The 23502-nt window shown below is 36.1% G+C and overlaps 1 protein-coding gene across 7 annotated transcripts in view; it reads right to left on the bottom strand.

The window, feature by feature from the left end:
* Nucleotides 1-23502, bottom strand: part of LOC114871995 (tensin-1-like) — a 180885-nt gene that overhangs the window by 64997 nt on the left and 92386 nt on the right. For 4 of the 7 annotated variants that reach the window (XM_029178682.2, XM_046285030.1, XM_029178683.2 and 1 more), the window contains one exon: nt 8348-8417. In XM_029178682.2, coding sequence (XP_029034515.1) covers nt 8348-8417 — 70 coding nt within the window. Of the gene's footprint in view, nt 1-7046; nt 7255-8347; nt 8423-23502 lie in introns of those variants that run through there. The other 3 variants (XM_029178684.2, XM_029178685.2, XM_029178688.2) reach the window with 2 other exon arrangements.

Here is a 23502-nt window from a genome sequence, read left to right as displayed (position 1 = left end):
ACGATTTTATACATTTGAAATACTCCTATAGTATATATCAGATGGTCTGGCGAAACTTTATCTACTTCATTTATTTTTATTTTTACTTTTGCTTGTTTATAAGAATAATTTGAATATTTTCTGCAAAGTGTAACAATGCACTGCTGAATAGTAATACCTATTCATTACTATTAATTAATTTTAATCATTTCTAAAAATTGTAATATTTGTAAAAAATAGAAAAAAATCTCATCGAGTCATATTTCATTCTGAATGTTAATTTTTTAAAAATTCACAATTAATTTTCTATAAATTCACAAAAATTCATTGAAATCGGTGATTTTACCCTGTTTTATTATAAGAATCTCGCGAATGCGTTCAACGACTCAAGTGACCCGCAATGAATTTTCGCGAAACGTGTGTTCCTGATGGTCGAGACATTTTCAAGCAAACAGGCGATTGCGACAAACGTAACAAAGTTCTACGAAAATTTAATATCGTCGAGCGAACTTGTTTTTTACCGGTTGCGAATTTCAACAGTTTCAGAAAGCTAGATGCATAGACGTGGATAATTGCAACCAGAAAGCGGCCTTCTGCACTTTGAATAGGTTAATCGCGTAAGCTCGCTTGATATCGCATGACGAGCGGCGGGAGTGTCGACAGCTGGTAAGCATTGTTAATTCCAGCTCGCATGTCGGACACTTTAAACCCGTCCAGATTTTGCATAAGAAATAAAATTTGTATCTCTAGTTTCTCATTTTTTTATTCACCTGGATTGTGTTATTTAATTCAACTTTTCATTCGAACCGTTCATTTGCCAAATTGATTACCTCCAAAGAAAAATGAAGAAATTAATAAAATATAAAAAGTTAAGCATCAATTAACACTTTGACTGCCATTTTGTCTTCACAAATCTTATGTATATTATCTTTAAAACATTTCATTATATTTTTATCCACAATTTCAAGTATCTAATACAAGTATTTTCAATTAAGTAAGTCAAAGAATTCCTAATAATGAGTGATGGGTTCCTATTGAAATTCAAGCATCACCCATGGCGTTGCGCTCAATGTGTTAAGTGTTTGGCACCAATGGCACCAAAATTTTAATAGATTCCAAAAGTGGAGTTAATTACCTTGGCCTGCGAACGTTTTATTTCTAATCCTAATTGCAAATGATTCTTTTGTGATAATAAATTTGTAAATAGAACACGTATTTCAGTCTTTTTAAATTTTAATAATTCCAACTTATGAATTTGAATAAATCTAGCAAATCTAAGGTTGTCTTTTCTATGCATAGTACAGAGTACCAAAATGGCTGCCTCGTACCCGGTCATAATACTAAAATCGCAATTGATCATGAATGGACAAGCAGAGGTTTCGTCTAAAAGCAGTTCGTTGTCTCGTTACAGAAAGAAATGTTCGCCGGTCGTTTCGTGTCTCATATTTTTTAGCGGTCGTTAACTCCATTTGTCCCTGTGACGTGGTACTCGAAAGTTCGTCTGTGATGTCCGTCAGAGAAATACGTACACGAACGGGAGGAGAAGAGCAATGGCAACGGTAGGGAAGGCAAATGGCTAGGAAGAGGAAAAGGAGAGTGAGAATGTCGCATTATTAAAGCACCATGCCCTACGTTCCTTTCGTTTCGGCTCGCAATTAATTGAAGCTGCTGCAGGGACCACGTGAAATAATTACGAAACACGTGGGAGTGCAGGTAGAGTAAAGCCTCGTCCGTTGTCGCTTGATGAAGGAGACGAGTTGCGCTCCTCGCGCTATTACCATCCAAACTCTTCTCGTTACGATCTAACAACACTGACTACGAGTTCTCCCCTGATCCTCGAGCTTATACTCGCCTGATAGACGACTGATAACATTTTCCGAATCCTCCCTTACCGCAATGTTCAACGGCCATTTAATCTTTCGGCTGGGAATGACGAGTCAACCCTCGGGTGGCGGACCATGAAGAGAGCCACAATTTTAATTTAATTTTATATTCCATATTACATTCATTTTTTTAATTTTACACTGTTCCTTTCAAAATTATTCTTTCAATATTGTATTATGAAACTCTTTCGTTTGGTAAGTTACCTCCCCAGTCAAAAGATTAAATAAATAACTAAATCTAAATTTTAATAACTTCGTTTGTACTTGATCTATTCGCCATCCAACATAATAAACAATTTTGTGTTTAAATAATTGTAATTGAAACAAATATTTTCAACAAATACTACATCTCTACATATTTTTGCATAGTATGACGAATAATATTTCAGAATTTATTATCAAAATACATTTAGTAAGTTTATGCTGTTGGAATTCGCCTAAAGGAAACGCGTCAAAGAGTAAACTTTGTTGCTTGACGTTCTACGTAAAATAGTTTGCTTTGGCTTAAACGAGATGAAGCTTCGTAACTTTACAGTGTTTCATCCAGACGTGCTGGAAATTAATTAAAACCCTAAGGGAGATTAATAACAAAAAATATCAAATCTTAATTAATCTTTTAGATTACATGACACTTATTCAAATCAATATGTGAATTTTGAGAAATCATTTGTACGAAAGATCGGAACTCTTTTTTATATTTCTAATACAATAGAAATATAATTAGTGTCAGTTCAAAACGAAGGTGAGGTGTTTATGATGGGATGAGTATTAGGTTCAAAGTACTAGTATCAAAGCACTACGAACCTGTGCAAACAGAGAATTTCCCGTTTGCACAGAAAATGTTTGTATTATGAAACTCGCTTGCGTGACAACACTGCACTTGAGGGAAACAAATATTATATTATTCAAGAGTAAAACGACATGAAAGCCATATATTCTTTCCTTATACCGTTAGTTTTACCAAATACGTAATTGCTTAGCATTAAATGATCAATTTCATGAAATAAAAATATTCTAAAATAACACTTATTTTATATCAATTTGAAATTTAAGTTTATAAAAATGATAGCTGTTATTAAAATTAGAGATCATTGCTAACACCTGTACTTATAATGAATTCTTCAATTATTTCATTTTTTTTTATTATACGTGAAATTCATAATACGTTTTTAATAAAGTACAATGAATGATAAACGCAACAAGCTTAACTAAAGCAGCTTGTACAAGAACAATTGAAATAATTGTTTCGCTGTAACAGCGTTTCTCATAAATAGCCTTTAGTCGTTGACGTGAAATAAGAGCAGGGGAGGAAGAAGACAAAGAAGAAGAAGAGCATAGTAAGGCTTACACAAGAAAAATTCGAACAAAAGCATCTTTGCCATGAAGTAATTTCTACTGTTGCATTATTATTCTTGCATCATTATTAGTTATAAGACATGGAATTGGAATTTTATTTAATAATAAAAGAACTCTTTTTGAATAACTCTACATTTTAAACTCTGATATAAAACTTCTGACAGCGTAAGGGTGGCTTCATTAATAAAAGGTGACCATTATCGTCGAAGTTTTCATCGAACACATTCACTCGCATAAATCTGACTTAGAAATTTTTTCTCTTCAGAATATTAAAAAAATGTTCTTGAAACTACTCGACAAGCCAAAGTCCGTTCACTTTCGTTAACTTTTTTTTTAAATTCTCATTTAAGGAACCTTCTACGGTTTTTTTAAACTTCGAACTTTTGGAATAATGAAATGGCCAACGAGGTATTACTTGAAAATTATATGTTTTGAAAATTTTTAGGTCATGGCATACGTAATGGTGATATCACTCAAAATGGAACTAGCTAAATTTATTTGAAATAACATATTAAGTCAAGAAATGAATTTGAAAATTCGGGTTAATGCAAATATTCGTTAATTAGATAATCAAGCGTCGGTGCTAAATTTATCTATAATATTTTGACGAGGATCAGACTTCCGCAACTTTCGACGGAACAAATAGAGGATCAAAGGAAGCATCCCTTGGCAGACGTCTTGGTCCTCCGTCTTCTTTTCTCGGGAGAGTATGAAATGCAGACTGTTTACAGACAATCTTTTAAAAAGTTTTACATGCAAACAGGGGCATTCAGAAGTGCTTCCTTCTGCTGATTGCTCAAGAATACAACTTTACCTCCAGGCGAGGAACATACTTCTCAAAACTTTCCGCGTTTATGGATATACCTAACAATTATGCAATGATAACTGTACATATACATATCGCACACGTATTTCAAAAATGAATACTATTAAATAAATAATAGTAGATCAAGCGGAAGAAAGGTGCATGAATATTTCTAAAAATATTTAAATGAATTATAAACATACGATAATCTAAAAGAAATATTAGATTTTCATTTCTTGTGATAATATTTTTTAAGAGTTAAGAGAGCTCTAGAACTTGCAATTTTCAATATTACTGTACCGCCGATTCTCGCTGCTCAAGTCTTCAGCAATCTTCTCGGGGTATCTTTTAAAAAGTTTTAGATTCAAACGGGAGATGAATTACAGGGGATTCTTTTCGTCGCCGAGCGGAAACGTACGCGGAAAGGTTGGTAACCGAGCTGGTGAATGGAGATGAGTAGCGTACATTGCTCAAAACTTACGACTATTACGAGGCGGCTGCCCGCGCAAAGGGTGGAACGAGAGATTTCATGTTCTGTCTCTATCAGCCTTGATACGTCCCTGAACGGCCACGTCGTCCTTGGAACTTTCTTTGGTCCCGGGAGAGGAAAGCTTCCGAGGGAAATCCGGACTTCCCTTTTGCGACTACAAACGAACCAACTTCTTCATAGCACGTAACGTTTCAGAGCTTATATCCTACGAGGGAAAGACTATAGTTCACAGAAAAAGAAAAAGGTAAATCTTGAAGAAACTTAACATGGCCCGTCGTGCATACACTAATGGTATCCTATTATATTTTCAATATAAATAAATATATTATAATAATTTATTCTGAAGATCAATGGTAAGTGTTCAATTAGAATATCAATTCAAATTTTGCTCTATTGTCATTTCTTCTGGAGAAGCCTAGGGGAAAGGGTGGGACCTCGGGTCGTCACTATTTTTTCCAAGAACCCTGATTTGATTGTAACTGTACATATTTATTTAATGAGATTCTAATCTTTCTTGATGAAAAAGATTTAATTGCAAAAGTTTCAATTGATAACCACCAAACATCAAGTTAACGGAAACGTAGTAAATCAAAGAGTCGATTAACCAGGGAAAGCAATCGAGAGGGTGAAACGAAAGCCTAGCTAGGTTTCGGAAGATCTTTTATGAGAATGACACGCACGACCTCCTGCTGGGTTTCATGTCACGTAAGTTGCGTAACAGGTGGCACAGAGTGACAGAAGGTACGGTGCTTTCCTTCGAAAAACGAAACTCTCATTCACTTATATTAGAAAAGTTATCGTCACGTGTATTGAAGGAAATTGAATCAGTCGATGATGGAATGTCACCTGAGTGGGAAAATGCGACAGGAAAGAAACTTTCTCGTTTCTTGAACGCTCTATGTCAGAATGGTTGGCGAATGTCGAAAAATATTTACTTTCTTATCTGAAGTGTGATTGTGAATAATAAAAACTGATTCGAAAATAATGAATCACGAAACATTAATTGGCGATTATTAAGAAGAGGAAAATTTACTTTGAAAAATTTTATCAGGGATGAAATTTATATTCCCTTTTGTTACTTTGGAACTATCAAAATAAGGTTTCCGGACATGTCTACCCTACTTTTTTTAAGAAATTTTTTCTTCGACGTTCGACACGAAAAGACTTCTTAAAAGTTTCGCATGCCACGACATCCCGGATGGCTGAAAATAGGGCGGCCTCGGAAAATCAGAAGTTCGGGGACGAGAAAAAGCAGAAACATAAAACGATGGCAGACGGCTGAGAGACAAACAAGGATTATCAATCAGAATGACAGCGATATAGAAAAGAGCTAAGCCACATTAGTCTCCGCCTGGTAGATTCATTCGCAGTGTCAATCACGGTATCACTGCAACCCCTAGGGAATCTAGGGGGACCGATTCGCTCGTTGTTTTCATTCGTGGAACAACAGAATCGAGAATGTTGTTTAAACGTACGTGAGATAGATCATTCTTGACCCGAAAAAGTACTTAAAATAAGTGACAACTTCCTTTAACCCTCGGACGGCGGACCAGGGAGAGAGCCACGATTTTAATTTGATTTTGCATGTCATATTAATTTCATTTTCTGGATTTTATAAATAACTAGATTTAAACAGTTTAATTATCTAATTAAATCCGTGCATTTAATACCAGGCAAAGTTTGGAAAAGCTCATAAAAATCACTGTTTAAATTATCACCTTTTGCTCTATTTAATTTCACGTATGGGTACGTGCAATGATTTGAGTTATGATGCATTCATAAATCCATGATATCGGATAAACATATAATAAATTGCGCAGTGAGAAATATAAATAAACATATTTCAATTCGAAATCACTTGAAATAATAAATAAGGATATTTATGTTATGTTTATTCAACGTAGATCTGTGTCTACGTTTCGTATTTGAACAAGGTACATACCCTGGTAAATGAAATTAAACTGTCTGGATGCCAATATCGTCAAAATATAACGTTCACGTTATCGTCCAATGTATGAAAAGCTCTAGTGGGGATGGACTAATTAATTGCCGAACATTTCAACCGGTCGAATTCGTGAAAACGAATTCCCGTAGGTTCCGTCAAAATTCTCTACGAGAGAAGCTATAAGGCCGAGCAATTTATTTTTTCATCCTTTCCAACATTCGCTATCGATAATTGCTTTTTGATGAAGCGGTTTTTTGAAAATTGATTAATTAACTGTGAACGACATTCCATTACCAATTTCCTCATTCTACTGTTACTTTTGTTCAGAAAATCTTTTAATATATAAATTATTACAAATTTTTTATTTTATAAAATTCTATAGAACCTTATGGTCTCATAATTGCAATTTGGTATTTTTATCGAAAATCTAAATTAATTTTCAACAATAGAAACAGTAGGTATATTTCAATAGAAAGACATTTGATTATATTACCTTTGTACGATATAGACAATTTAATTTCATTTATTTCATTAATTAGATGAAATTAAGTACGAGTATCTGTCGAGCGTTTGAGCATAAAACAATACCTTGTCGATGTACAGTAATGGGCATGGCGGGCTTCCCTAGGGAAAATGGTGATGACCCGAGCACTCCCCCATACCATAGGCTTCCCCGGATTTCCAGGTTCTCGACCTCCCCCTTAGGCGTTCCTGGGTGCCCGGCTGGAGGGGTTCCGGCATTCCGGGCCCTCTCCATGCACCACCCCTTCACCCGACTCCCACCTTTCCCCTTAGGCGCTCGCGACGAGACTGATGATGCAGGAGAGGAGGCCCCGTATATATAGGTCCCCCCACCACTAGCGTGTAAACGTTTACGCGTGAGAATTCGAGTTGATATTTGTTATTTTACATATTTCTTAATTATATACTAAATGTTATGAAATTTAATAATTGCAAATTATATTATTCTGTTTCTAAATCACTTTTAACATTAATATCGTCAAAATTAAGATTCTGAAAATTCCTACTTTCTCTCTAACATCATTTTCCCAAGGGAAGCCTACTTTGCTCGATACTGCACATACACATATTTAATAACAAAGCTTATCTAATGGATCGATTTGTGTAACCGTAGTTAATTGCAAACTTTGAACGAAATTTATCTTTGATGTCGCATCGGCGTTCGTTTTTGATATCAAAAATGATTATTGAGCGAAAGAGAAATTTATAATTATTTCAGAATTTTGTTATGTTTCATTTTTTTGTATCTTAAGGGAATGTTTACAAAATATTTCCAGTGGCATTATTTCAATCAAATTTCTAAAAAATTTGTTATTTAGTACGATGACTTGAATTATAGAAACTGTTTCAAGTGGAGCATTTCTATAATGACTGAAAGCTTTTAGAACAGCGTTTTCGGATAAGATTTGACGCAAGAAATTGTTTGGTCTCGCTTCCGTGAAAGTAATTTGATGAACTTCATCTGATAAAAGACTTGGCTTTTAATACGTGTAACGCGCGACATTCTCATCGCGAAAGAAGTCAGAAGCACAAAGGATTCGTACCGAAATAGTCTGCGAACTAAAAGCTATCGTAAAAAAAAGCGTCACTCGAGTCAATGTACATACGTGCGGGTGTAGGTGTACCATCATCAGTGAGCATCGTTTTCAGGGCACGTTGGCCGAGTTTCTTTGTGGGTCGCACTTTGGGGACACACGAAAAAAGGCAGACAATGTTAATTTTTTCTTTTTCCTTCGACACGTAAACGCAAAAGCTTCTGCCTCTTCTCTATTTTTTCCCCATTTTTTTTTCTTGCTTACCGCATTCTTTTTTCATTTCTCTTTTTTCTTACGAGCGAAACTGTGTCTACATGCATCGATTATACTCACTTTTCCATCTGGGCTGCATACTTTGATACCCGCGAGCGACACTATCAGGAGAACGGGCGTAGACCGATCACTGTACTGAAAAGAAACAGATGTTTTCATATAGCAACTGAAGAATTCTGAATTTTAATCACTTATTTATTATAATTTGTTCAGTATAAATTTAAATGTTGAATCAATTTGTTCAGTTTATTTCTAAATGACAAAACCATTTTGAAAAATAATTTTCTCTAGTTCGTTCATTAATATCAAGTATCATTATTGCATATTATGGTTAGAAATTAATTCATTATTAATGCTGAACAGTGCACTTGTTAAATATATTCATTAAGTTTATTGATTCTATGCATCATCTCATGTAATTAACTTCATTATGTTTCCATAGGTTTTCGTAGCATTTTATTATGTTGAAAATTTTCAATATTATACAATTTTTCTTTAAATAAATTACTGTGAAATTATATTTCTTTTCACAATCAAAAGGAATATCATGCAACGAGGAGTTAATTAAGGAGAGTCTACTCGCGATAAGGGCAGCAGTTCGTTTAGCTTATTCGAATTCAAAGGGTATTCTGAAACCCTGAAGTTTCCGCTAATTTTGAAATTAGAAAGTTGGCAAAGCGAGCGGCGCGATTGAAAATGGTACTGGCAACGAAAAGAGTGTTCTCTATTTCTCGTCGGAGACACAGCTCATTGTCTTAAAAACCCACTGAGATTGATAGACGTAGCTCGAGTAGGAAAGGGAATTGCCGGTATAATTACAGTAAAGCAAGGGGTGGTTTTCGATAAAGGACGCCAGTGTTCTCTTTTTTCTACGGGGTGATCCGCGAAGTCTTTTCTTCATTTCCTTTCTGCTGTCATCGCGTTACACGCTGCTACGAAATGAACGAGGAAAGATCAGCGTTTTGACGGATTAAAAAAATCTCTCATTTCTTGATGACAGGGGTTCGTATGCGTGATCTTAGTTACTTAATACTTTTCAATTTCAAAATTAACGTATTGCAGTATATATACACACTATTCGTTCAGCCATATCATTTTTTAATACTCATCCAGTTCATTTGTGATTTTAATAATTTATTAAATTTAAAAAAAAAGTTTTAATTAGAAACACAAATAAAATTTTGTATTAACCCTTGATCAACGAAGCCAAATAATTTTTAAAGGAACAATTTGAAATATTTGAAATAAGAAATTAAATTGAAATTGAGGCTCTCTCCACGGTCCGCCATTCGAGGGTTAATAAAAATAAATCTCAGTCCAAATGCAATATGTAATACAACTAAAAACGAAACGTACGATAAGATACTTGACGTTTCTAGTAGAACTGGAGGATCTAGCTAGATTCTAGATCATCTAAAAATAAATCTTCCTTGCTCCAACGATTATCACACCAACGTATTACTGACCCAGTATTTCGCTCCCATTTCCCTCGCACGCTGACGAATGACCGCGCAGAACAAGGCATATTGAAGCGCGCTTCCGATGCAAACACCCCGATATAGGGGACAAAGTAAACGAAGAAGCCCCGCGACATTTATTCCAGGACACCCGTTGGTTCGGCCACCTTTGTTCGGCGGGGGTGATTAAAAAGTTGCTGAGTGAGTCGCGGCGACAGGACACGGACCGAGGCAGATGTGGAGAGTCGGTGAGAGTGAAAGACAGAGAAGAGGAGAAGAGAGAGAATGAATTACAGAGAAAATGGGAGATGGAGGTAACGAAAGAGGGAAACGAAGCTAAGAGATTTGGTAAGGCGAAGAGAGACACGGAACGATAGACGAAAAGGGACGATAGTTGAGACAAGCAGCGCGGGAGACAAATCAAAAGGATAAAGATGCGAGAGCAGGAAACGGAGAAGGATGGATAGAGGGGTGGCTGGAAGAAAGGGTAAAAAGCGCGGGATAACTCCTATTCGGTGTGTACAACCATTAAGCGCATCGGGTACAACACTGAATGGGCTCTTGGCGTGATCACCTAACGTTTTCTTCCTGTTTCAATCTCCCTGTGTCTTCCTGTTGTGCCAACAACCCACCGTGTGCAACACAGTTACCCTCCGTTTTTTTCCCTTTTTTTTTGTATTTCTGTACTTGTCGTTTCTTCCCTTCTTTCCTTGGAAATATCCCTACCATTTGTCATTGCTCACCCACCTCTGCATAAATTGACACTCACTCGATTTATCTCACGCCAACGTTCTCCCCTTTACTAGATGTTTGCTGGTCTTTTAAATCGCGACGAGAAACAAACTGGTGATTAAATAGTAGAATACCAGATCCAATTTTAGGTTCGATATTATTTATTTATCTTATTTTTAGTTTTGAAATCTTTCAGAATCATTTATAAAGGAGATGGTTGCACGTGTTCGGATTGGGAGATACGGAAGCGTATCTGTGCTAGCCTCTTGAACGAGACGGAATTGGAAATTAATTGGTTTGTCGTCTGCAGGCACGGTGCTTCTCATTTTGCAGCAAAGTTCAGACCTCTGTAATAGGCGCAGAAATTAGCTTGATAGATTAGAAACGGTTAAATGGCAATAAGTATTCGATGAATCTTCAAATTCTTCAGTTAATGCCGATAGAACCTTCGGTATTCAAAGTATGTTATCGGAACAGTACGGAGACGAATAGCTTTAAAACTATTAGAAACACTAATAAATTTTTCAAACAAAAGTTAAATAGTTTCGAGAGTGGCATAATTTCGTGTCAGAGTTTGGCATTATTTGAAATAATCTCCTGACGGAAACTTTGGTTAAACCGAAGATATTGAAGGATAAGAAATAAATTATTTAGTTGAATAAATTTTGATCTCGAATAGAATCTCATTCGGATAATTAAAAATAGAATCATAACAAGAAAAATTAAATTCTATTTGAAATAAAAATGCCTGAAAATTATTTGCTTTCTTGTTTTATTCAAGATTTTTATTGAACGATCTATAAATAAATTTTCATTCAAAGAAACAATTGTTTCTGATTTTTAATTATTTTCATTTATTGAAAATACATACTAGAAGATTATTGTCTCATGTAAAAAGTACAAATTCATTAAAAAATGTATGATTTCATTTCCTACAAAAAGTTATGATAATTCAAAATATATTCAATTGTTCAAAAAACTAAATATTATAAAAACAGAGAAATATAATGTCCTTTTTTACAAGGCACACATCACAATAGCTCATCTGCTTTCTTTTATGACTAACAATTTGAATTATAAAGCAAGTAGTCTAATTACTTCCATAATAAATCCTCTTGGTATGACATATAACACCGGTATCTTAACTATAGAACAAAGCCTATCCATCCTTCGGATAATGTCGGCCATCGAATCTGTCACGGGTAATAAAGGGAATGGTTATGACGAGCGTGATTATCAGTGACTCACGACATGACTCAAAGTATCAATGGACGTAAGGGATGAAACAGCGGAGGGTTTCCCTGCGTATCTTGTCTTGCCGCAACCAGTGCTCAGGAATTTACGAATTTATCAGCCGGGAAATCGTTTCTACGAATGCGGTCCGCGTATCGTATGGGGGTGCATATCAAGTATCATCCCTTGGTGATCGCGAGACTGGAGTAAGGAGAGCACTCGAGGCCTCCGAGCATGAAAAACGAAGGGTGAATATGCCTGATGAGAACGAGAGTACTGATTTGAACTCTCGTGCTTCTTTTACTCACGTCGTGTCTTTCCTTTTTTTAGAACCATTAACAGGTTTCAGAGAGCGAGCCGCATGAGCAACGATTATCACCAGCTTTACGACTCGACGCGACTTTTTTCTCCTATATTCCTGATGAACAAGCTATTTAATTGGTTCAGCTTTAATCTGTTAGTAATTTCTGTCATTCGTTCATTTCTTAATACCCCCAATACGTATTACTTCATTAATTCATATAATTATCCAGCACCATTTCTCACAATTAGTGACATTCAATTTTATGGAACCAGATAAGTTAATTTACATTCACGATTTATGCAAAATATTTGAAAATATCAAACACCTTCTCAAGAAGTTGCTCTGCTTCAACAGAAATATAATAAAGTCGAAATTTATTTATTTATTATTTGTAAATTTCATATCTGATCGTCATAGTTATTATAAATGTCGGTGTAAATACAACGTTTAAACAATTGAGCTTCATTCGAAATAACTATAACACGGAAATGGTACGAGGAACCATTTTATTTATCTCCGAGTGAATTTATCGCAGGTGAAAAGAGATTCTCCGTACGAGATTGGTCGTTCTTCCACCTCGGAAGGTGTATAAACGTTTTATCGCGCAACGATAACGGAGAATGCACCGTGAAACCAAACGACTTTCGTCTTGTTACGTGAATAGAACTTGCACCGATTCTCTTTCTTAAAATGTCTGCGTTCACTTTTATACTACTTCGTTCCTCCTCGTTGATTATATTCCGGCTGCATATTAAACGCACCACGCATACAAGTGTCTCCGGATCTTGCTGATATTTTATACAACGTATAAATCCGTCGTAGGAAGCTTCTCTGCATCCATGTGACATATTGAAACACGTTTCTTTCCTTTAGAAATCTTTCATCGCTGTATGATTTCTTACATTAAACGAGAAACATACTTCCCTGTTATTTTTTATCACATTCTGTTTTTTTAAATTTAATTTTGTAAAAATATTAATGAAGGTGCAGATTTTTTGCTGAATTAATTTAGTTCATATTTGCTTTTGATACGATTCGAAATTAATAATTAATTCAATGTTTCATAGCACAAAAATCTCTGTGAAACCAAAATGGTTAGAGTTAGTTAACAATTTATAAAGAAGCAATTTTGAGCGAATTGAAAAAAAAAAGGTGGAATTATTTAAACGCAGTGCGCCTGGTCGGGCATTAAATTGTACACGAACAGGCTGAACAAGCGTAACGAAGAAAAAAACATCTCGAAAAAATGCAACAGTACTGCAGTGGTGCATCCGGCTCGAAATAAAAGCAAAACGTTGTAACAGAGAGAACGAATGACGAAAAGCTCTCCGTAGGTCTGTCGGGGACTGGTTTTAATCCACTATTATGAAATGTACTGACGTCTGACAGAACTGGCCAGATATCGGAAGCATTGGACGGAAATTAAACCGATTCTACTCCTCGTGTACTTCGATTTCGACCATCTCCGTTTTTCTATCTCCTTCTCTTCCTCTGAATGTTTGAGTATCAAATACGTATGGAAACTACGCATTTATTTTCATGTTGATATTGCACGATTTTTTATTATTTCATGGTAGAGTAGACTTTTGATAACTTTGCTCTCGTTAAATTTCTCCCCTCGAACTTTCATTAATATTATTTACGTTAATTTTTTTAGCATTCAATTAATTTGGAAATAATTTTGTTATGCTAGTCTTTATCTCTTGCCTCTACTTGCGAACTCTTGTTTATCTCTGACAATGAGTTGTTTGTTTCGTTAACCATCTGGAGGTGGCATTCGTTAAGTGGTCGTTTCCCTTGATTTCCCTTACAACCCCGAATACGGACAGTTATCTAGAGTCCACTATATCCTGGATCCCTTCACATAGATCCCTTTATATATTTTTCCAGAGAATAATTAATCAAAATTCCACAAATTGCAATTTCCAATTCGAATAAACGAATAATCTTTTGCCACATTTGCTTCAAATTTTTTATTTCCTTTCATTAAATTGGACAAGTTATTAAGCAACTTACGAAGCCTGTTTCTCTATGTTTCATTGTTGTCGTAAAACTGTTTCTCGCAACAGTATGGTGATTTCTCCAGAGACACGAAAAGAGAAAGAAAAAAAATAATAGAAAGATGAAGGAAGAAGAAGGTAAGGGAAACGTTTACTACGAAAAAATAATTTTCTACCCCAGTCGCGATGTTATTCTCCGACTGTGCTGCATCGAATTTCAGTTAGCCAGCTTTACCGCGGAAATAGACAACAAGTGACAACGGTACAGCGGAATTTAATTTCGTTTCGAGATGCACGAATGCCGGACTTCGTATGCACATTCGTACGCACTGCATATATGTACATCGTCGACGTTGTGCTTTGGTTGCGCGAGCTTTCAAATGAAATCAATTATCGTGCACTCGCGAATAATTATTTTGCGGAACGAAGGAGACGAGCCGGGGCAACGAAGAAATAATTTTAATACCAGCCGCGACTGCTTGATTGTTACTCTTTCGCTTGTTATCTTGTCCGAGACACTGAAAAAACGCGGGCTACTGATTCTAATTGGGAAACACGGGGAAATATTACGACTTTGATACGCGATAGTGGGAAAAGAATTTTTCTTCATTATAATTTTGAGGATTTAATTATGCTACATGTGCGATATCAAAAACTGCTGCAACATTTCGTTCTCGTAATCAACTTAGAGCTTGTAATGTCATAAAGGGAAATGTTTATTAAATTTGTAGTTCTAAATATGCTTACCTATTAGCTGACTATGTACAATGAAAATTAACAAATCCAGTTAACTGTTGGTTTCCAGTGGAATATAAATCAACGTTAATAAAATCGTTATTTCGTACGTATTTAGACAATTATTTCGTATCCACGTAATTTAATAGAGAAAAGAGAATTTACCTGGGAAAGTATCTCGTCCCCAACCTAACGCAATATTCTCCTTGGAGCCTTTTTACTCCTTCTTCCAAGCAGTCGAGACGTCGACGCCATTTGTGATTCATTAGTAGGTAGTACACATAAAGTTATTAAAAGTTAATGAAACCTCGGGGCTACGTTTTTTATTGAAAAGCACAACATTGTGTTTCTTTTATCAGAGTCTTCGACGAAATATTAATAGAACGATACGAAACTTCGCCGACGCACTGAGATTGCCTCTAGATTTATGATAATTATTTCAACGAGGTAAGTTATATTTTCTATTAATGAATATGATTTCAAAAGTCTCTTTTCATTATGGAATTAGACAGAAATGTTAAAGGAAAAAGATGAATGTATTACATTTGCAAAACCACAGGTATATTTTTTGCAAATTCAACGACCTGTGTGTTTTTAATAACTACATTATTTATTTTAATGAAGTTCTTTACTTTTTTCAAGTAGATAAATTCTTCAGAGCACTCTAGATACAAGAATGGGTATAATTTTGAAAAAAATAATAATTTGTGAAATATTTGAGAGAAATAAAAAATGCACTTTTTGTTGGAACAAAAATGCATTTTCTTGATTAATAATTTATATCAGTATTTAATTAGTACAGGAGTAACAATTGTTTCCATTATTTTATCTAATCCCAGTAGATATTTAAAATTAAAAATTCTTCAAATGATAACCGAATCAATTTTACCGCTAATTACAATTTCTACATAATTGGATAGAACTGTTTTCTCTGAAAATCCACCTGACGGAACGAACATGGAAACCGTGCCCGTTTTGCACACGCATAAAGTATACCAACACCGATAGAGTCAGCTTTTCGAAAGTTTCGGCGCATCCAGAGGTTCCAGAGCCGATTAATGGACATATCCGATATTGCACGGCTGCGTGGCCGCAAGTATTAAACGTTACAAGGCCAGGAACGGAGTATGTACGTATACACGTACGTGTGCCCGACCACTTACACGTGTTTACGCGTCGGACAGATTTTAAGGGGAAATAGACTTACAACTAGGCTAGCGAGGGAAGGTTACCATGGGAATAAGCCAACGACCTCTAATGGAGATGGATTTCTGCATCGACGACCATGCCGGATGATAGGTAAGCTTTGAAAATTTTACGTTCAATGCTACGCCCTTTTTCGCGATTTCAACCGTATCTCTCAACCATGAATTCTTCTTCCTACAATTCTCCTCTGACTGGACGAAAGGTCGAAGGACATGTTGCAACATTTTCCACGCGAATGGAAAGGATACGCAATGGACGTCAATCAATTTTTTTTTTCTAACATTTTAACGTGTTGATTGCCCCAGTCAAAATACAATATTTAAGTTTGAAATTTTTTATTTGGTATCCTATGTTATTAGTATTCATTAACTATTTTATTATGTTTATTTATCATTTTGAAGAATCGTAAAACAATAGTATAATACTTGTATCAAATAGAAAAGTATGATTGATGTATGAAAAAAGAATATAAAGTTTGAATAATAATTGGAATTTGAGGAACATAATATTAAATTTATTCAAAATAATATTTTTCTATTATTAGAGCATGTCTCATTTGCGTTATCGATTATCCTTAAAATAATAAGGCTATTACCTTTCTAAAATTCGAAGTTATCACAAGGGTAGTTAAATCAAACATCCCAGAGAAAATGGAGATGCCTCCGGTTCCCATCCTTCCCCGTAGGCATCCCCGGAGAAAGTGACAATATAACGAACGGGGCCTCGTATAGATATACATATATGTCTATGGTCCCCCCACCACTTGCGTATAAATGTTACTCCTACTTTGTTACTCCTACTTTTCAATTATGTACTAAATTTTATAAATTATTAATAATTAAAAATCGTATTATTTTGCTTCTAAATGAGTTATAATATTAATATTTTAAAAATTAAGATTTTCAGAATTCTTACTTTTCCTACATCGTCATTTTTCCTAGCGAATCCTAATTTAAAAATTCAAATAATTAATTTTTGAAGAAAATCTAACATCTCACCAAATAGAACAAACGTCATCAGAATTCCGTTAAAGATTTTTCACGGTTACACCGGGATGGAACAAAGGATGGAAAGTAAGTACGCGGTTTACGTAGAAATCGATCATAACGTTCGTTCAACACGATCGAAACGAGCGAGTGGCACTTTGGCTGAACCGCGGAGGCTATTTATCGGCGTAATAGGGCGTAACGGAGCAGTCATCAGCTGATTGATGCGTCGACAGGCTCCGGAGGGTTTCTAGCCTGCTCGTGAGCCGACGATTCGCTCTCACTTTTCACTTTCAGCACGTATTTGGATAATGCCGGCTGCCAGACGGGAATATTATTTGCTCGGAACCGCTTACTTTACAGACTGTACCATCTGACCGTGAATTGTAAAGTTTTTCATTCCATCTACCATTAGAACTGCACCCGAACCGTGAACTTTCACCATGCATCACGCTTATCATCCCGTATTTCTTACATCTTTGTTAAAAATATTACTGGTTCATGCTTACTTAACACAACCAGATGAGTTTATTAATAACTTACAAAAACAAATGAATGTATAATTTAATTATAAAATTGAAAAATGAAAAGATTCGATGGAAAAAGAAAGACTTGGATAATTTTAATTAATATTTGAATGATTAATTTGTATTTCTAAAAAGTTTTCCTGCCACTCATTTACGATTGATTAAGTATTCCACGAACTACACCCTACGTGACTAAACATTCTTGGAAGCAACTGCACGAGATTATCGCGTGATGCATCGAACACGTGTTCAATTAACAAAAGCAGACAAAAAAATTAAACGAATTATCTTGCTAAAGACTTATAATCGAACCTTTAAATGTATTAAACGTTTAACGCGGTGACAGGTAGGATAGATAGGGTACGAGTAGTGACGGAACCGCTTCTGCTATTAACTTCCGGATATTTGTATTGGAGTCCCTGCTGACAGCAGAACCATTTATGTTACGCCCACAGTGACTCACGCCTTTAGCAACTTTTGCGTGATCCATTAACGAAATTCGATCTTGTTCATCGAATGCTACCGGTTACTTCCTCCCCCTTGTTTTCAATGTAACTTTTTAATGAAAAAAGGCAAAAATTCTGACAGATCGATGTCGAAACAGAAGAAAAAGAAAATGAAAATCTGACGAGTCTTTGTTACAATTTCGTAAGTTTCATAGTTAAAATCTAAGGAATATGAAATATTAAATTCTTTTTATTCCATATTTTCCTGGAAAGCTTCAACAGGTTCAATTTTAGTACCTTGATAGAATCTCTCCTTAACGACACAATCATTTAGTCGCATCAGTTTTCTGTTCGTACTACTGGCTCGGGTCCAATACCCTTATTGTGCTTTAAAATAGGTCAATAACCAGTCCATTGCTTGCGGCATCATGCGATTGTGGTTCAAGGCTGGTTTTACACGTGCCAGAATCCCGCCACTACCTACGGGGCATTAAACGTACTTTCAAATGTCGACTACTACCTACGAATCCACATGGAAGATCCAATTTAAAGCGATGCATTTGCGGTGTCACCGCCAGCGGTACGAATAGCGGTTTGTGTCGGACCAATCTAAATGTGTAAATCTAATTTGAAACACCACTGAACCGTGTATTAACAAACGGTACAGTACATTAAGCGTAGAATACAATGATTTATAAAATACCTATCAAGCAAAAATTTATGGAACATCAACAGAAGAATAATATTTTTAATAATAACAAAGGTTCGAAGAGAATCACAGGGCGATTCTCCCCTGTGCGTTGAAATTTTGGAAAATTGCAATTTTGAACGATATTCTCGGTTCGTTGGGAACATCTAACGAGTGACACGTTCGATCGCGCGTAAATTTTCCCCTGATGGTCAGAGTTGGCAGACAGGAAGCACCCTTCTAACATTTTCGATAGTTACCGGCTACCGTGACGTCATTATTCCAGCGTATTAGGCAAGAATTTAATAACGTGCTGATATGTTTCAAGCGACAAAACCCTCGGGCACGGGGAAGCATCGTGGAGCAGTGAAAATTTCATGTTATAAATCAGACAGCTCACCTATATGGCTGGTCGAATGAAAGGACCTGAGGATTCTATGTTCAATGGATTAGCATGGAAACAATACAATGGATTACTGATGAAATATCGACCCAAGACCAATCCCCTGATATAAAATTTTCATTTTTATATGAAGATTCTATAAAGTGCAGAAATAAAATTGTTAACACGTTGAATGCCATGGGGGTCAACGGTGATCGGCACCGCAAATTATAGATGCCTGAATAATTAAAAGAAAACAATGGAAAATATTATTTTAAATAGCTATTGTGCAAATAATGTGAAATAGCAAATAAAGAGCTTGAAATCTAAAATTTGAAAATTAATTATTCCTATCGTTAATAATTAAAGCTCCAAAATTAATAAGAACTTATTAATTACCTTTCTACTGGAATATTCTCAAAATATATGTGTTGCTAATAATAATTCACGGTTGATGAAACACGAATTAATTAAACACAATAGATAATATCGCGAGAAGCTTGGAACCTGTACTGGGCTAAAGGTGTCCCATTCAAATTTATATCCAGCAGGAACGATCGCGGAGTTCATTCAAAGTACAACTTCTATGCTTCTTATTTTACTGTTGGTTGCTCCGCCTAAAAGACGCTGGGACAATTATCTGGATGGCATTTCCGGGTCTGTAAAATCCGAGCCTCCTCGAACGGTTAAGAGTTCTTCAAGACAATGAAGTCGCGAAACTTCGGTCGAGGATTTTATTAGAACGATGTAAAACGTTCCGCAAAACCGAGTCGAATGCCCTTAAAGAACTCTCGGTCTGTTCGAAAGTGTCCCTTGAAAAATTCTTCCCTCTCCTCGGGGCAACGATTGTTGATTCACAAGCATCATACGAGGAAGACGGTAACGTTGGATACGTTATAAATGCATTAAGCAAACAGCTCTCCTTCCATCGGTTGCAGCAACATCCGGTGTATACAAAGGCGAACGAGAATTAACGACCAATTAGGGGAGTTAAGAAAGAATCCCTCGGTTGAGATAATGGGAAGATCCATGGCCCGTGCTGTGTTGTTGCGAAATGTAATTCAGCTCGGTCTACAACAATTTGTGGAAATCATTAACGAACGAGCGGGCCGACGCGGTGTTCGCGATTCTCTGAAATCTGTCGTAAGACTGTGTGCAGGAAATGGCTCTAAAACACGCCGGAGAAAGACGTACAGAAAGTTGGAGAGGATGCTTTCCCTTATTATAAAGCGTTCTTATTATAAGGAGGTTCCCTAATTATTGTCGTCCCTCGACGAAGAAGGACTCTCGCCTCCTTTAAGCCACTCGGAGTACATTAAATTATGCCTTCCAACGTCTTGAGAAAATCTTTGCATTAAGGATCTTTGCTCCTCTGTTTTATACGTACACGTGCGTATAAAACAATCGTGACGTCTTATTGTTCCATTCAATGTTTTGTTTGACGGTCTCAAGAGGAACGTTTTACACGTTTACTGTATTTCTGTGCCGTTATTTTTCGTGCACGTTAATTATTTTTGTCGACGCTATTGATTGTACATTATTGTAAGAAATTTTTATAGTTTCAAAAAATTTGTCGACAGAGAAATAAAATCAGGAATATAATTTGATTCCATACGTAGGCGATTCTTTTCTAAATGATGTTACGGAGAGATCAGTTGAATGATTTAATAAAGACGACCCTTTTATAACAGAGTTTTGCAGTAACATGAAATATGAAAGATTTCGTATATGTATGTAGCACTTGTTCCTCTTATACCAGTTCAAATAAAGAAGGTATACAACTCTAAAAGAAATATTAATACGTAAACGTACATTCGTACCTGTACATTGAAAAAGTAAATTCAATACAGTCACAGAAAGGTGGTTCTTTTTAATTCACTTAAAAACAGGTTAATTGAAAAGCTCATTATTTTTATCAATAAAAAAGGACTGCGGTTTGCACCAGTTTTTAAATCGAAATGAGGTGATTCTTTGAATAGAAATAAGTGAAAAATGCACAATAAAATCTTTTCATGCGAAGCTTGATGTTAAAGAAAAACAATATTGAAGAAGCAACGAGCGATGCTATTGTATGAAAATACGATTAGAAATTTAATTTTTGTAAAACAAAGAAGGTAGATTAACAGATTAAATTTTATTCGTTTGGGATGTAATTTAAACAGTTCAATCGATTTTCACGTTAACTGCCAATAACTCAATACTGTGAAACTGGTTAAAAAGGTATAAATCTTCTTTAACGAGTTTCTTACTTCCTCTCCCATTTCGATCCCCCATTGACAGAATACAGATGTAGCATTCACTACGCAAATTTTTTCCCTTTCCTTTATCTGCTCTTCGTCATCATCGTGGAACATCTGACATTCGAACGTAACGACCGGAGAATCGCAATCGTTTCGTGTCTTCCAGACATGCTTCTCTCGTTACCGATAATCTCAGTAAGAAAAGATGAAACGCAAGCGAAATGGATGCAATTTTGGCTCGAATTTCATCTATTTCTAACCGACACAGAAACGATAAATATTTTGCAACAGAACATTACAATTGAAACTAGTTTCAGTTATAATATAATATTAATGGTACTTAAAATATTCTTTAATATTTTTCGCTTTTAGTACCATTAAATTAATAGAATTGGGATTAAGAAATTTTTCTCTTGATCTTTAGAGTTTTCCTGACATTATGCTCCCTTATAAATGCCAAAAATTCGTCCGGAAAGTCAGCGACGCACAGCCCTTAGACTTTTTATTTCGAGTTACGATTTAATTTCTGACCTTCAGTGCCAAAAATTTAATTTCCTTTAGTTATTGAATCGTATTAAATTTATGGAGTCAATCACCTTTGACTCGTATACCACTCAACGTTTTAACAATCCCAGACACGGTATTCAAATATATTTCTCACAGTTGCATTCTATATCTATAAGTCATTCACAGCTTTCAATATTTCTCATTGAACTGTCAATTATGCCGGCACAAAACTTTACATCTTTAGTCGAAGATCGCACGTGTTCATCCTCGACGTCAACACGCTTTCAATACCATCGATTTTCCTACCCCTTTTCAACTTATCTTCAGGCTCTATTATATTCCTTCCCGTCACACCTCCGCTCGCGTTTTCCATCCACCCCCCACGACCCCGGCCATTCTTGTCAGCATAGCCTCTCGCCGTAAGTGAGATTTTGCATATTCAAACGTGGAGCACGCCTGAAGCTGACTGCACCATCCTGCCTTGGCCTGTTACCCGCACCTTCCTTTTAATTATTGCGATTAATTAAGCAGTAACAAGTCTGCGCAGCAAGGAATAGGTCGAAGGGTGGAACAGGCCCGGGCAAAACGGCCGATAGAATGGAGGTGGGCGGAAGGAAAAGGGGGAGGCGAATTCATTATCATCGAAGTCGAGAGACGGTAAATCACGCACGTGGAATTGTTAATATCGGCACCCTGAATATTGAGACGGCTTGGGAGATTTATAAGGGAGGAGCTCACGAAAGGGATATTAAAGTTTCTTTCGGAAGTATATTAAGCCGATATGAAAGTCCTACTCTTCCGGCTTGCAGCTTCTTTCTTTCATCGATACCGTTCGAACTAAGTACATCGATTGTATTTCAGACTTTCTTATGGCATGCAATTAAACTTCGTTTCCATAGTAATATATTCAGACTTTATTAATTGCTGTTAACACGTTCATTGTTATAGAAGAATTAGTCAATTGTAATTTTAAGATTTCTACGTGAAATAATTAATTGCAAATAATAATGTGATAGTATGATAGAAAATAATACCTGTAATAGTATGTGAATCGAAATTCATTTCTATTATCTCGAAATTCGCGCAATATTATTAGACTATTTTAGAAGCCGCGTTATATTCATCATCGGAAACATCGGCTTCCTTTATCCGAGCTTAGCTGATCGTAAAAGCGAACGATGGAGAACGAGAATGAGAAAACCGGAGGTAAATTTACAGAACGAGCCTGAGCAAATGGTGTTCCACGTTGGGACGCATGCATGCATGCAGCTGAAGCCTTTTGGAAATTGTTGATACTACAGACGTAGAGAAAATATGACTGCGGTTTCCGTTCGCGTCAGCGGTTAAAGTTTCTTTGGAAAATTATGAAACGAATGAAATAAATGAAATTTGACAGTAGAAATTGGTAAATTATTCAAAATTGACCTAAAAATCCATAAGTGCAACTTGAATTCTTTCGTGTAAATGTTTATACGCAAGTGGTGGAGGCTTACCTATGGGGAGGGGCGAAAGCCCGGAGAAGGGGAAGCCTACGGGGAAGAGCTGGGAACCCGAAAAAGCCTATGGGGAGAGTTAGGAACCCGGGGAAGAGGAAGGATTCGAGGAGAACTGAGAATCCTGGAAAGCCTATGGGGAGAGCTGGAAACCCGCAGAAGCCTAAGAGAAAAGCTAGGAACCCATCGAGAAAGTGAGAAAGTCTATGTAGAGGGGATGAGCCCGAGACATCGCCATCTTCCCCTCGAAAAGCCACCATGTTCGGTATTGTACAATGC

This window comes from Osmia bicornis, chromosome 3, assembly GCF_907164935.1.
Source record: "Osmia bicornis bicornis chromosome 3, iOsmBic2.1, whole genome shotgun sequence".
NCBI lineage: Eukaryota > Metazoa > Arthropoda > Insecta > Hymenoptera > Megachilidae > Osmia > Osmia bicornis.
Note: the sequence above shows the minus strand (reverse complement) of the source record. Positions and strands in the feature narration are given on the sequence as shown.